Source organism: Girardinichthys multiradiatus, chromosome 22 (assembly GCF_021462225.1).
Source record: "Girardinichthys multiradiatus isolate DD_20200921_A chromosome 22, DD_fGirMul_XY1, whole genome shotgun sequence".
Taxonomy (NCBI): Eukaryota; Metazoa; Chordata; class Actinopteri; order Cyprinodontiformes; family Goodeidae; genus Girardinichthys; species Girardinichthys multiradiatus.
Window position 1 is genome coordinate 30,484,995 of NC_061814.1, and position 16,519 is coordinate 30,501,513.

At 39.2% G+C, this 16,519-nt stretch overlaps 1 protein-coding gene across 4 annotated transcripts in view; it reads left to right on the plus strand.

Moving 5' to 3' along the window:
* Positions 1-16,519, plus strand: part of LOC124859406 (neurexin-1a) — a 250,549-nt gene that overhangs the window by 58,542 nt on the left and 175,488 nt on the right. For all 4 annotated transcript variants that reach the window (XM_047352171.1, XM_047352174.1, XM_047352172.1 and 1 more), the window contains one exon: positions 1,797-1,916. In XM_047352171.1, coding sequence (XP_047208127.1) covers positions 1,797-1,916 — 120 coding nt within the window. The remainder of the gene's footprint in view (positions 1-1,796; positions 1,917-16,519) is intronic.

Sequence of the window (16,519 nt, forward strand, 5' to 3'; positions counted from 1 at the left end):
CTCAAAGTATGAATAATTTTGAGTAATGAGCTTACTAGGCATTACATAAAGCCAGTTTAGACCCATTCTCACTTGCAGAATTTCAATAAAAAAGTATTTAACATACATTTATAATGGATATATTGATTCAGTTATACTTTTTTTTATATAATACATTATACCACTAAAATAGCTATTGTTTAGTTCTATGTAATAATGTCTGAGTATTAACATAGAACCTGTTTGGATGTGCAGTAGATGTTTGGAGCATGGTATTTCCCAGGACTTTCCAGCAGAATGTTTTTCACTTTCCCTGTTTGATGTTTTTAATGTTTAGGCTGGTCTATGCCTGAAGCAGGTAATAACAGTAATACAAAGTCTAAAATACCTAGCTCTACGAGTTAACAAATTATAACCTTTGCCTATAGAAGTAATTTTTCATATCAATATGCAGCTACACATGTATTATTTGATCACTCATAAGTAATTAGTAAAATATTGCAATAATATTATTTTAACACATTAAACCTGAAGCACAAAAGCTTTCAAATTAGACATGAGATATCTCTTTTTTTGGTCAGTGTGAGTAACTATTTTTTCTAATAATAAGTTATCATGGTTACTGTGAAGCCTACTAGTGTTTAAAGTGGCCACGTTTTAATGTGTTAAAATAGATATATACAAACAATGCATTTTCATTTGTATTATAAGATCTTACAAAATATAAACATTGTGCTTGCAACTCATTCATATGGCTTGATATGACTAAGGTGGAGTAAAACATGCAGAGGTTTTTGGTCCTTTTTTTGTAGATTTTATCTGTCATAAATATAGTTTTAGATCTTATTATAAATGATAAAAAACAAACTTATGTCTTAAAAATATATAGTTATCACCCATACTACTTATGGAATTTATTATAATATTTCTGAAACTGAAATGTATCTGTTTGTTTCTGATAGGAAATTATACAGAAATCTTTTAAAAGACAATAAAACAATTTAAAAGAACAGTCAATTTCCAAGTGTCCAAGTCTTTGAGTTTGGAAAGCCTCCTTGCACCACCAATCACTTTAATCTTTAGCTCTCTCTGCAGATTCTGATTCTAAAGCATTAATATTACTACTAGTCAGAACAAACAAGTTTGTAAAATCAAAAGATTACTTTAAACCTAATTCTTCAATGTGTATGAATAATTTTGGGCTAAACTGTATGTAGATTAACTAAGAGCCTACTGCTGATAATATGAGTACAGTATTTCTGTCCCACAGTGGTGTGCATACTGGATCTGGTCTGGAAAGGTCTTCACAGGTTGTCAAACATGCTGGATATTCTGAAATAAGAAGGATTCAAATTTGACTATATACCTACTAAATAATACATTTGGTTTAGTATAAATTGAGAAATAAAACAGTGCCTCAAAATCTAAAAACAATTAGTATCTAAACTGAATTCATGTTAATACATTTTATTGTTTTTTTATATTTTAACATGCATAACTGTTGAAATGCAATTTCAAATATTTAAATTGCTAATAAGTATCCATACAAAACATAACATGTTTTGTTTTTGATTATGTTTTTTGTTTCTATTTTTGCTGTATTCATTTTAATTAACTGAATCCCTAGGCAGATGTTTCTTAGCAATGGACATTGTTAACAGTAACAGTAGCAGTAACTGCCAAGGTGTGACTGTGCACACTGTTAGGTCTCTGTGTGTGTTGTGTGCAAACATACAATTGAAAAGCCAATTAATGAATCTGCTGATTGTGCAGCCCTGTGTTATTTTCATTAAGCTGTAATTTCTTTTGCAATTCAGGCCCCAGCACTACATGCCAAGAGGACTCCTGCGCCAACCAGGGCGTATGTCTTCAGCAGTGGGAGGGCTTCAGCTGTGATTGCAGCATGACAACATTTGGAGGACCACTTTGTAATGATGGTAAGGTTCTCCCTTCTGTTTTTCAACTGCGTCCAATTAGATTGTTTTTTTTTTTTCTATTTTTTTTTTTTTACCTATATATTAGAGATGCGCTTGTCACAGATTTGTGGCTGATTTCGACCCCTGTTGAACCCTGACCTGCTGATACTGATTTCAGATGATATCAGGTTCTCCTGAGAAACTACAGTACAACAACATTTAAAATTTTGTTTTCTAGCTTTCATGCCATGAGCCGTCCTAAATTATTTATATCAGAATTAGAGGTAACAGGTTGTGTGTGAGAAAAAGGAGTCATTTGAAATCAGAGTTTTATTTTATGTAAATAAAGACAATATGTTTATGCAATTTTAAGCTCCCTGAAGCATATTATATATAATAAGCCATGTTCTCCAGATAATTTAGACCCTTATTTTCACTATGAGCATTCCAAAAGGTTGCCAAAATTTCCAAATCAATGATGATCCATGACAGACACAAATTGAAAGCTCAACAAATTTTAACAAAGCAATCTTTCTCTAACACGTTCTCTCTTTCTCACAATCTGCTGCCCTCTGTAACACATTTTGCTGTCCTCCCTGCTTATAAGTAGTAGACCGGATGAATGACAAACATGTCTCCATAGAAAATGGTTTCATTTTACAGGTCCTTACACCAATTATGATCCCTATGTGTTCACTTTTAATCACTTCACTGATCCTGAAAATAGCTAACTCTGTCCTTCTTCTTGAATTAGTCTTCCCTCAGTAACACCTTCCAGAGCAGTGCTGCTATTAGCAAGGCTTTTTTGAGCCATGTTATTCTGTATTCACTGACCTTAAATTCTGACAAATGTTTGAGTTTCAAACTGAAAATATGCAACATTTGGTCATCAATAGATTCTTCAGTGCATCTCTAATAATAATTACAGCATAAACACAAATCTACTGTTTATTTGTCCTCACCACTTTCAAATATTTTAATTCAGTGATGTCCTAACTTTTGGCCACACGGAAACAGTCAAGTTGGACCCATAAAAAGTTTTTTAAAAAAAAGGCCAAAAGAATTCTATTCAGTCAAATTTACAATATTCTGGAACTGTGGTCACCAGCCACACAAAATCAATCTTAGTGCTGCAAATGGACACGCTCTTTGAACACCACTTCCTGTATTATTTAGCATATCATAGCACATGTACATTTAGCAGTATTGAGGTATTTGTATCTGTTAAGTAGATGAATTGTATCCAGGAAAGATAATTCTAACTTATACTGATTGCTGGTACTAAAAAGCTGACATTACTTTCGGTTTTTGCTCAAAAGATGACATTACAGAATTGTAAACTCTACAAGAAAATACACAAAACCAAAAAGCTTGCTATGTACCGAAATAAAATAAAAAATAATAAAATGCTAAATTAAATTTTATTTTGATATTCTGTAAAAAATATACTGTCTGTTGTGTACAAGAGATATGTTGGTTAGGTAAAGGGGTGTGCACCACTAGAGGGAGCAATATCCACATTTAGGTTTAACATGCAAACAAATTCATCTTCTGTTGTTACTTTCAGGATACATTTATTCATCGTCTTGACTATTGTTAATAGAACAAACACATTTAAGCTTTCCCAATCTATTTTAATAGATCAGTAATATTAATCTCTCTTAAATGCCTTGAAACGGTCTTTTATCTAAACTCAGTGCATGCACATAAATTTAGGCATTTTAGAGAACTCAGGTATTATCAACTACACTTTAAAATAAATCTATGTCCTTATGCAAAAGATGCAAAGGGGATTTTGTTTTGCCATTAATTTGTTCTGCAGCAGTTCACACAGTAAGGGGTGAATTGGCAGAGGACTGAACTGCATTAAGGAGCAAAGGAAGAGAGTGGGAACTTTAGTGATGTCATCAAAGCAGAGGAGAGACGTATAAATGTTAATGCATTCTGTGTCTCTTCCACCAGTTTGATAAGATCGTTCCTTTTGTGAACAGCACAAAGCCATAATAGCCTTACAATAGCCCTACTTAAAAGAGTACTAAAAAGATACTTGTGTCTGTGATATGTGATCTTCAGAGCTTTTCTCTGCTTCTTCAACTCTTACCTTTCATACCTCATGTCCTGTTTGCATCAAAAAAGATGAATTTGGATACACTGAGTCAATATTTTTATTGAAGACCTCAACATGAACATTTCTTGTGTGTTAAAGGGATAACTAAAGCTATGCTTTTTCCTTGAATTGCTGTCACACATGTGCAACCTTTTCAGACCCATAGAGCTAACTGGCAGCGTGAGAAGCAGACTTGGTGACTTTGGTTAGTGTGATATTTGAGAAAATGTTTCACCTGCTGAGTTTAGTTCTATAACTGGGTTAATTGTTCCTGCTAACCTATTAAAACAATGTGTTGAATCAGTGGGCAGGTTTATGGCATGATACATGTTCCCACGAAATGCCAATTTTTAAGAAAGCTTTTTCATTGTAATCAATCTGATCTTGTTTGCAGAATAGTGATGCAAGATAGCTGGAGTTGCACAGAAAATCAGAAAAAAAGGCTGGGACTGGTTGAATTTTATCATCCTTGATGGATTATCATGGGAATAGGAAGTGAGTGAGAGATCCGTCTCAGAAAAAAGCATTTTAACTAGAAATGCATGCATTTTCATAGGTTGTAATGCAATTTACAGCTGGACAATGTGTCTCTAAGAAATCAAGTTTGACACAGAATGCTAAATGTATTTTCAAACGCTTCTGCAGTAAGTAGTCTTGACACTGTTCCTTATCACAAGCTGTAAAAAAAATCTATTTAATACTCCCTGGTCCCAATGTTATTTAGCTCATCAGTAGTCACTGCAGTAAAGAAATCTATTCAATTCAATTCAATTCAGTTTTATTTATATAGCGCCAATTCACAACACATGTTGTCTCAAGGCACTTCACAACAGTCAGGTACGTACATTCCAATTAATCCTAACAATTGAACAGTGCAGTCGGAGTTAGCTTTTTATTCAAATTGGATAAAAAGTTTTTTCTGTCTAAGGAAACCCAGCAGATTGCATCCAGTCAGTGACTTGCAGCATTCCCTCCTCCCGGATGAGCATGTAGAGACAGTGGACAGTCACTGGCGTTGACTTTGCAGCAATCCCTCATACTGAACATGCATGTAGCGACAGTGGAGAGGAAAAACTCCCTTTTAACAGGAAGAAACCTCCAGCAGAACCAGGCTCAGTGTGAGCGGCCATCTGCCACAACCGACTGGGGGTTTGAGAGAACAGAGCAGAGACACAAAAAGAACAAAGAAGCACTGATCCAGGAGTACTTTCTATGGGAAGGAAAAGTAAATGTTAATGGATGTAGCTCCTTTAGTCGTTTCACCTAGAAAGAAAGAACAGATAAACTCTGAGCCAGTTTTCAAGGTTAGAGTCTGAAAGAGAGCACATATAATTAGTTACAGTAAAAGCTCTGTCAATCGCCATGTCTAGGAGAGAGACAGGATTAAACACTAAAAGACAGGGCTATGTGGATCATCGGTAGGGGGTGAGCATTAAGTTGTTGCCAGCAGAAGCTCAGACAATTCCCCTCTCCAGAAAGGTGTCACAGGCAGACACAGAGCCAGGCCAGGTGTAGCTTCTAGGAAGAGAAAAGAGAGAACAATGTTAAAAGCTGAAATAACAGCAAACAATGCAAAATTGGAGAGTAGTGTGAGAATGTAGCAATCTGCAATCTTTTCTTTTTATTAGTCCTAATCACAAAGGACTTAACTGCATTTCATACCTATAGCACACCTGAGTTACACCCTTTTAATAAATCAGAGAAGATTTGTGTCAAAAGTAAACATGTTCTAGATTAAACATGACTATTGCAGTATATTGTTATATAATTAGCACAACATTGCGACCATGTTTAAATATCATTAGCAGTAATTTAGCTTCATGCTAACATCTGGATGGAATTTTCCATGCATCACAATTTCCTTCGCAGCTAACAGATCTACAGAGTTTAAACTGGGTGTGACTAAAGTGTATGTTCATGGTGAAACAGCAGTGTAGGAGGCTTTCCTAAGCTGCTAAAAAGTGCAGATTCAGCACATTTGGCATGCACCTGTTGATAAGCTCTGCTTAGTCCACCTCTTCTAAAAGAACAAATATGTAATTGGTTTACTGATTAAAGAAGTATTTGCAAAAAGATAAGAGAAAACGTGTTTACCAATCAACTGGAAGGAGATTTATTTGCAGATATAAAGCTGGTATTGGACTGAAAAATTTGTTTCTCTGAGGGAAATCAGTTTTTGACCCATCACTTGTGGCAAAATAAATAAAAGAATTCTGTGTCATCTGAGTTTTTAAAACTTATTTGTCTTTTGACTTTGATTTGTTTCAGCAGAATATTTTCCTGCAAGGGTTCAAAACTTTTTAATATTTTTTTACCATAGTAAAGATAACGTTCTCAGAAATATCATAGAAAAGAAGTTATGCAGCTTTTTTCTGTCATGTTAAAAAGTAGAGTTGTTATGATAAAATGGATGTAAGAACCATTCAAGATATTTTGTCCACCATCTCAAATTATCTTGCCAAAAATCTTAGCATATTGCTGCAAATGTTTCCCTTTCAATAGCTCTGCATTTTGTTGCTCACAGTTTCTTGGATGTGCTCTGTGTGTTACAGTGTTGCAAGGATTATGATGATTGATTAATTAATATTTATCAAGAATTATAATTTAAAATCATAATTAAATTTTTTTTAATTTCTTAATCAAAAATCATTACTTACGAATAGAAATCAGAGATGTCCTCTGGTGTTGTGATTATGGGCTCAAAGCTCTTTAATAATTACAAATTATTAACTAAAACCACAAAATGTCACTGTTTATTCAACCACTTCACCGACAGTGGAGGATCTTCGACCTTGTTTTGACAGATAAATCACTCTTGCACGAAATAAACACAAACACTTCTCTTAATTATATATATGAAGATTTATTGAAGCCAAATAATCCTGATATACCATTATTCTGGTCAAAAAACCTTCACCTAACTAACAAGCATCATTCTACTCAAAGGGAATAAAAATGACTACCTAACAATAATAATAAAAGAAGAATATATGTGCATTTAGTGTCTATGAAGATCAAACCAACAGTTTTATGGACAAAATGTGCAATTTGGGTTAAATGGAAAGAAATCCTCCCGTCGTGTTGATGTCTCGATTGCAGCGATCAGCTGGTAAAACGGTAGGGCCATGCCCTTTAGCCTCTATCAGCTGATCGCCCCAAATCTCGAACAAAGGGTCATAAACCTCTGAGGCGGGAACTCAGTGGAAAAACTCCAGTAATAAAACTAGAACAAAAGAGTGGTCGGGCAAGGCCCAGACCAAAGTTGCTTTGAATGAAAAACTTCTAAAAGTCCAACTTCTAACTCCCGGCTGATTTCAGATCAGCCGGACAAAACATTAACCACGCACAATTCAGCAGCACTTGTGCAGCAAATCAAAACACCACTCAGCATAAAACACTTCAATCAGTAATGCATGCAAGAAGTTAATACCTTGGATTAACTACTGGTGATTCTAAATCACCTTCACTATGCCTCATTCTGTCCAGACCTCTAAATGCACCTATCCGGTTTAATATAAAAAAGAACAAAATTACTTTGACGTTGATTTCTTCTCTCCACCGGTTGAGGAGGGATCAAGTCTGAAGAAAAATGAGGGGGGGAACCACGCGTCCGTGATCAAATCAAGAAAATAAAACGGTAATTTCTCATCCGTCCAGGAGGGAGAAAGATGAAGAACCGTTAGTCGACTGAATAACAAGGAGGAAACTCATCTCCTTGGAAAAAGAACCTCTGTGGGTTTTCACCTGCGCCTGGTGTCGGCGCGGTCTTCGACCGGCGAATAAATCTGCTGATCTTCTTGTATCAGACAGATTTCCAGCTTTCATGCTCTCCTGGGAATGGCCTTGTGGAGCAATGGTTCGCCTGCGAGCTTTTGTCTCTCCAGATATGCGCCTCCGTTGCGCTGTCCTGTGAGACACGTGGGAAATGGGCAATGACACTTTCATCTCCTGTGGGTTTTACACTCTTGGTGACGTCAGAGCTGCGACATCTGTTGAGCTGCGCATGTCAAAAGGTGCAACCAAAATGGATGACCCCAACAGTGTAATAGAAGCATTTTAGCTGCTCAGGACAGTGCTGCTCCTTTTTTATTCAAGTTGATTGTCAAGATGATGAAATAGAGCAGAAAAAAGTCTCTTTATCATCCTTCAAATTTTTTATCCCAGTGATGTGTCCACACTATTTGGAAAGAAGGTCTTAGCTTTATATTTATAGAAGCAAATTTAACCAATGATTACATAGTCAGTCAAAAGAAAAGAAAAAAAATATACAAATATGTTAATAAATGTAAACAATGTACTGACAAATATTATTCATTAACTCAGAAAATTGGGTCTTTAAAGTGACCAATTGTTATAAACGGTGCTAATCATGCATTTTGTCATGGCTCTGCAAGCTTTTCATGTTGCCAAAATAACCTAAACTAAGCATAACGTTGAACACATTGCGGTTAGAGAAACTGACTGGCGAAGTAGACCTTATACTGTATATCTTAGTGTGGTCAAGTCCTTTAGTGTTGTTCTGCGAAAGCAAAATTATGCTGATAATCAGCCACAAAGCCAAACACTTGGTTAATAGGTATGTGGAGTGGTTACTATATTGCATTTTGTCTTCTCTGTAATGTCTGCGTTTTAGAGATTGCTCTAGATTACGTTTACAAAATGGCTTGGTGTTTGTGTAAGTGTGTGTGCGAGAGAGGGGGACTTTAACTCCAATCTGGACTTCTTGAGGGAATTAGCCTGCAGTGGTCAAGCATCTGAGGGTAATGTACAGAGACAGAGTAGTGTTTGTTGTTGAACTAAACTGGGTAGTGTAGAGGCCACAGTCGAGGGCTGGCCCTGGCCATTATGCAGTTTTTCTCTTGCTTGGTCGCTCCTCTTCCAAATCTTATTGCCACCACTATTAGTGCCATGTCAATATTGTATCAACAAAGAAAGTTGTATTTGTGTGGAGACTCTGTTGTCTACAGCTGAACTGGCAAAAATGTGTCAATCTCTAGAAAATTCCAGTGCTTTTAAATTAGTGGGCATGTCTTTATCGATGTACACTGAACACATTCATCAAAGGACCCAGATTCAGGATGTACTTTGTGATGATCCAAAATAAATATTGATATCACGTACAAATGCAGCAGGATTTTGTTGCCGGTTCCCATACATCAGTTTTTCTAAAGCTTTGAATAATGATTCTGGCATGTTTTGATTTCCGAAGCCTTCCTGTCATGAGCGTTCATTACTTATTCATACAAAGTGTAAAGGTGACACCACGTGTAAAAGAGCAGATGCTATAAAGCTGTGTTTTACAAAAGGAGTTAAAGCTGTCTTTAGCATTTTATATTTAGAGTTAGCAAGGTTAGTATAAATAGTGCAGTCTTAATATTGCAGCCTGAATGAACCTCAGATACATCTCAGCATGTCAAGGGAAATATAGTTTTCTTCTAAAAAGCTACTTACATCACTGTGCTTCCTTTCACTTCATTTTTAACTACCTCACTGACACTGAAAATGGAGTAACAAGTCAACGCCATGAAGTGTTGCGGCCATGGCAGCCTGATAACGTTAAAATTGGTGTATTCACTTATTGATATCCGCTAAAATAAATTGATTTTCATCAACAGATTTTGGCTTGTTGCATCCATAGGGGCTTGAACAATGAGGCAAGCAAGAAACTGCTCCACAATTTTTAAAAGTGGGGGAACAAACTTATGTTTTCCTCCCTATTTGTGGTCTGCCAAAAGATCCCTGCAGCCCTAACCACTTTGTATATACTTAAAAATTAGAAACAATGTCACCTCGCTGGGAGGGAAGGAACCTGAGCTGGTGCTGGAGGTCGAGAGATATCGACTAGAAATAGTCGGGCTCGCCTCCACGCACAGCGTGGGCTCTGGAACCCATCTCCTTGAGAGGGGCTGGACTCTCTTCTACTCTGGAGTGGCCCGCGGGGAGAGGCGGCGGGCTGGTGCGGGTTTGCTTGTTGCCCCCCAGCTCAGCCGTCTCGTGTTGGGGTTTACCCCAGTGGATGAGAGGGTCGCATCTCTGCGCCTTCGGGTTGGGGAGAGGTCTCTGACTATCATTTCATGCTACGGGCCGAGTGGTAGTGCGGAGTATCCGGCCTTCTTGGGGTCCCTGTCGGGGGTGCTGGATAGTGCCTCTCCTGGGGACTCCATTATTCTGCTGGGGGACTTCAATGCCCACGTGGGAAACGAGAGTGACACCTGGAGAGGCGTGATTGGGAGGAATGGCCTCCCTGATCTGAATCCAAGCGGTGTTTTGTTATTGGACTTCTGTGCTAGTCACGGATTGTCCATAATGAACTCCATGTTCAAACATAAGGGTGTCCATCAGTGCACTTGGCACCAGGATACCCTAGGCAGGAGGTCAATGATCAACTTTGTTGTCGTATCATCAGACCTTCGGCCGCATGTTTTGGACACTTGGGTGAAGAGAGGGCTGAGCTGTCCTCTGATCACCACCTGGTGGTGAGTTGGATCCGCTGGAGGAGGAGAAAGCCGGACAGACTTGGCAGGCCCAAGCGCATAGTGAGGGTCTGCTGGGAACGTCTGGCAGAGCCCTCGGCCAGGGATGTATTCAACTCTCACCTCTGGGAGAGCTTTGACCAGATTTCGAGGGATGTTGGAGACATAGAGTCCGAGTGGACCATGTTTTCCACATCTATTGTCAATGCTGCTGCCCGTAGCTGCGGCCGTAAGGTCTGCGGTGCCTGTCGTGGCGGCAATCCCCGAACCCGGTGGTGGACACCGGCAGTAAGGGATGCTGTCAAGCTGAAGAAGGAGTCCTATCGGCTGTGGTTGGCTTGTGGGAATCCTGAGGCGGCTGACGGGTACCGTGGGGCCAAGCGTGCCGCGGCCCGGGCGGTGGCAGAGGCAAAAACTCGGACCTGGGAGGAGTTCGGTGAGGCCATGGAGAAGAACTACCGGTTGGCCCCGAAGCGATTCTGGCAAACCGTCCGGCGCCTCAGGAGGGGGAAGCAGTGCTTCGCCAACACTGTTTACAGTGGGGGTGGGACACTGCTGACCTCGACTGAGGACATTATCGGGCAGTGGAAGGAGTACTTCGAGGATCTCCTCAATCTTGCCATCACGCATTCCCTGGTGGAAACAGAGGCTGGGGACTCGGGGTTGGACTCTTTCATCACCCAGGCTGAAGTCACAGAGGTGGTTAAAAAGCTCCGCGGCGGCAAGGCTTCGGGGTTGGATGAGATCCGCCCTGAGTACCTCAAGTCTTTGGATGTTGTGGGGCTGTCATGGTTGACACGCCTCTTCAACATTGCGTGGCGGACGGGGACAGTGCCTTTGGATTGGCAGACTGGGGTGGTGGTCCCCCTTCATAAGAAGGGTGACCGGAGGGTGTGCTCCAACTACAGGGGGATCACACTCCTCAGCCTCTCTGGTAAGGCCTACGCCAGGGTATTGGAGAAGACAGTCCGGCTGATAGTCGAACCCCGGCTTCAGGAGGAGCAGTGTGGTTTTCGTCCTGGCTGTGGGACACTGGACCAGCTCAATACCCTCTACAGGGTACTCGAGGGTTCATGGGAGTTTGCCCAACTGGTCCACATGTGTTTCGTGGACCTGGAGAAAGCATTCGACTGTGTCCCTTGTGATGCCCTGTGGGGGGTGCTCCACGAGTATGGAATCGGTGGCTCTTTACTAGGGGCCATCCGGTCTCTGTACAAGCGGAGCAGGAGTTTGGTTCGCATTGCCGGCACTAAGTCGGACTTGTTCTCGGTGCATGTTGGACTCCAGCAGGGCTGCCCTTTGTCACCGGTCCTGTTCATAACTTTTATGGAAAGGATTTCTAGGCGCAGCCAAGGGCCGGAGGGGGTCTGGTTTGGGGACCAGAGGATTTCGTCTCTTCTTTTTGCAGATGACGTGGTCCTGCTGGCCCCATCTAGCCAAGACCTACAGCATGCACTGGGACGTTTCGCAGCTGAGTGTGAAGCGGCTGGGATGAAGATCAGCTCCTCCAAGTCCGAGGCCATGGTTCTCGACCGGAAAAGGGTGGCTTGTTCTCTTCAGGTTGGAGGGGAGTTCCCTCCTCAAGTGGAGGAGTTTAAGTATCTCGGGGTCTTGTTCACGAGTGAGGGAAGAATGGAGCGGGAGATCGACAGACGGATCGGTGCGGCTGCCACAGTAATGGGGGCGCTGTGCCGGTCCGTTGTGGTGAAGAGAGAGCTGAGCCGAAAAGCGAAGCTCTCGATTTACCGGTCGGTCTATGTTCCTACCCTCACCTATGGCCTTGAACTTTGGGTCATGACCGAAAGAACGTGATCCCGGATACAAGCGGCTGAAATGAGCTTCCTACGTAGAGTGGCCGGGCACTCCCTTAGAGATAGGGTGAGGAACTCGGCCATCCGGAAGGGGCTTGGAGTAGAGCCGCTGCTTCTCCACATCGAGAGGATCCAGTTGAGGTGGCTCGGGCATCTATACCGGATGCCTCCTGGATGCCTTCCTCAGGAGGTGTTCCAGGCACGTCCCACCGGGAGGAAGCCCAGGGGACGGCCCAGGACACGCTGGAGGGACTATGTCTCTCGGCTGGCCTGGGAACGCCTTGGGCTCCCCCCGGAGGAGCTGGAAGAGGTGTCTGGGGAGAAGGACGTCTGGGCATCTCTGCTGAGTCTGCTGCCCCCGCGACCCGGTCCCGGATAAAGCGGAAGACGACGAGTATGAGTACGAGTACGAGTAGAAACAATTACCAAATATTTGCATCAGCCTGCTTTGTCCCTGAGTCGTTTCAATCTAATTCATACTGAAGTGTCCTGTAGTCTTTTCCTGTTGCAATATAGCTTGGCAATATTCATAGAAACAGCTTCCTTTGGAGTGTTATTAAAATACACCTATCTGCAAAATACACCTAACTGCAAAGTCAAAAACTGTCAAAAAAGAAAGTTACACTGTGTATTGACTTTGGAATCTCCTGCATGAAAAGAGTGTCTCATCTGTGTAAGCTTCCAAGGACCAAGCTGCCTGTATTTTGATGAGCATTTTTAAGTTAAAACCAACAAAGTCGCTACACTAGCTGTTAGGCTAGAGGTACACATTTGGGGTGCACATACATTAAAACTAATCAATCAGTTCCTTTCATTGTATTAAGTGCAGGAGTAGGTTAGAGGTTAGGTGGGTTGAAGTTGTATATTTCAAAAAAATGTCTTCTCCCTTACATATTCATATTTAAGCACCCATCATTGCATCTCCAGTATTATAAACATATCTAAAATAATATATGTATATATACTTTTTTTCTTTTGTCTTTAGCTGCCCTATTTGTATCTGTTTCTGTGCTCCAGATACTTGCATCTCTTTTCCTCTATTACAGCACCCAAGGATAAGACCATTTGTTTTGGTATTGATAAATATGAGAGGACACCCTTACAAGTAATGATGCCAGAGGAGTGGGGTGGGGGTGAGTTTATCTAAGCCCTGGATATGGTCTACTTTTGTTCCATGTTAGCCAAACAGATCTACGGCTTTGCAAATAACTGGGTCTTGTGTGTACTGAACGCTTGGCATAGCTTTGAACAGACATTTTGCCCCTAGATATGAGAGAATCAGTCTTAAGTGCTGTTGTGCATTCACTTCAGTAACCATTTTTTTTAATGTGCAAGGATGCTTGGAATAATTGCAGTGCATTTAGTGTAAAGTGTAGCTGATTGTCTGAAAAGCAATATTGGGCTCGATAGCTTAGCTGCTATTCTGTGGCATCAGAGAATTGTATCTTGTTTTATTTTTACATGAGACAGGTATATATGATGTATGTATGACCATTATAACAAAGAATACCTGCCTGCGGGCAAACAGAATTGGACTCACATTAACCTGTTTACACTGGTAGGACCTGAAACTATGAACAATTTATTCCAACAGAAAGTGCTGTCTGTGCTTTATAGAGATTTTCTAAATAACCTGTTTAATAAAATCAATAATCATTACAAGTAAACTGAGGAAATTTATTACTGCAAGAAAATGTTCACTGATTATCACCATAGCCAATCTTTAACACAATGTAACTCCCAAACCCAATCTGTACCTATACATGGTTAAAAAGGCACTTATTTCTAATGTACAAATACACTTTTTACCTCATAGGAAAAATTGTGTTAAAGATTTAAAACTTCAGTAATGGGAACCAGCTCTACTTGTTCGAGTGCCTCAGACAAAAAATAGTGGTGTATTAATTGAGAGTTCAGGTCACATATGACAAACTCTTTTTATTTGCAGTAGAAAATTAATTGATAGATTTTTATTATACCATATGTGTAGATCCAATTTAACAGTTTTGAGATCTTATAGTTCAATCCTACAGTAGTTCCATCCAGCAGCAAAACTGCACGCAGATTTTAGACTATTTCCTGTTTTCAAATGTGCATCATTTATCATTTCTACCATGTCTGGCCACAATGAGGAGGATATTCTTTTCTGTTTCTTAGTTTTTTCTTTTTCTTTTGTTAGTTCACAGCAATATTGTTTTGAACTCAGAATGGGTGGTCACTATCCATCTTAATTGATTCAATAATGTTCTATTCTAATTGATAATCTAGTTTTAAGAAGGTTTTTTGCTTATAGAATACAGTGACCCACTGTAGGCCAAGGCTGTTGGCATGGAAACAAAGTATCAGTTTCCAGCCCAGAAGCTGGAGCCTGTAAAATGTCAGTTCAACAAGATCTATTTGAGAAGTTGGGCAGAACAACTGACATGTTCAAAGGATTATGAATTGTAGTCCTACATAAAAATAAATGACTTAAAATTCACCTGCATGATGGTCAAATATAAAGTGCAGACCTGTTTTGTTGTGCCTTCCTGAAACAACTCTCTTGGAGAGAGCATTTTTTGGGTCTATTTCTATCACAAAATTCCATAGACATTATTATTATTCATTTTATCCTTATTGTGTATTTTGTCAGGCACCTTGATATAGTCGCAATAGAATTCCACATATGTAAATTCCTTTACAAGCACTTTGTACTGATTACAGTTTCATGCAGAAGTTAGTCAGTTACAGTGCAGTGGTGAGAGCTTAATGTTTGAGGAGTTTTTTATTAATTGGTAGTCTTGGGGGGCATGTTGACATGAAGCAAGAAGCCTTTGTTCTACCCTAAAACAATACTAATTAAAGTGTTGATACAGAGTTTCAGCATAGGTATGCTTTTGGGAGGAATAGTAACGCTGTCTATATTCCCCTATCTCATAAGCTTAGGCTATTGAACATGGAACCCAGGAGAACTATGGCTCTAAAGTATAATTGGAAAAAAGTTTACTTGCTTTTGTTCAACTCTACTGCTCAACAAGGATTTATGGCTTATTTTCTCCAATAAAATGAGTTAGAGGGAAATTAATGCATATTTACTGTAGTGTGGTGTTTCAATGTGTAAGGACCTAAAACCTTGATTATTTTAATTATGTTATTAGACACAGCAAGAGGCTTCTTTACTGTCACAGATCCATGTTCTGTAGTCAATTACATTTTAAGTTTATTTTATTTTTTTTTAATTAGAGTGAGTCTATTGGATAATAATTATTTCATTTTATGTGTGGTGTGTAACCAAGCATGTTGTTTACTCGTACTGTACAGTTTTACATAGGTTTTACAATTTTTTGCCTTAAAGCCAATCACATACACTGTCAAGCGTGTTGTGATTATGAATATGAATATATTATTTAAAATGAATTATTTCATATTTTATTAAATAATATTTCGGTATGTTAAGGCTTGTTCTGTGATTACAGGCCCAATAAGGCAGTGGTGTTAGGACAAAATTGAAAGGGATGAGCCAAGCTCTGGCATTATGAACAGCAAAACTCTGAATTGTTTCACACAATTTCTTAAAATACAAGAATTTATTAACAAAAGTCAACTCAAAGTCAAACATATTTCAATCAACAAACTCTTTACCATGCTAAAACAACCCAACTAAACTACCAAGCAGAATGAAAGAATAAGGAAAACTAACGGGCTATGTACAAACCAATGTTGCATCACCAAAAGAGTGATGCAACATTGCCATGCAATGTTTATGTTTGAGAACCAAGGATTATCTTGAAGAATCTGGAAGTGAAGTTAAGTTAGTCTTGGAACTAACTTAAGCAATAAGTGGTATATCTTTAGACAATTATTCACAATGCAAGATCAAATAAAACATTATTTTAATGAAATAACATTTTAAACAATGATTTGCTGAATAAAACCAACCTTCTGGATGACTAATTCTCAACGGTGTTTAATTAGCTGCCTTTATTTATTAAAATAATATTTATAGAAACATTATTAAGGAAATATTATTTTGAATAAGAAACAAACCTTTCTGGATAAATGAGTCTGAATTCGGTTTAATTAGCTGCCTTTATTTATTAAAATAATATTTATAGAAACATTATTAAGGAAATATTATTTTGAATAAGAAACAAACCTTTCTGGATAAATGAGTCTGAATTCGGTTTAATTAGCTGCCTTTATTTATTAAAATAATTTTTAAGGAAATATTATTATGAATAAGAACCAATTTTT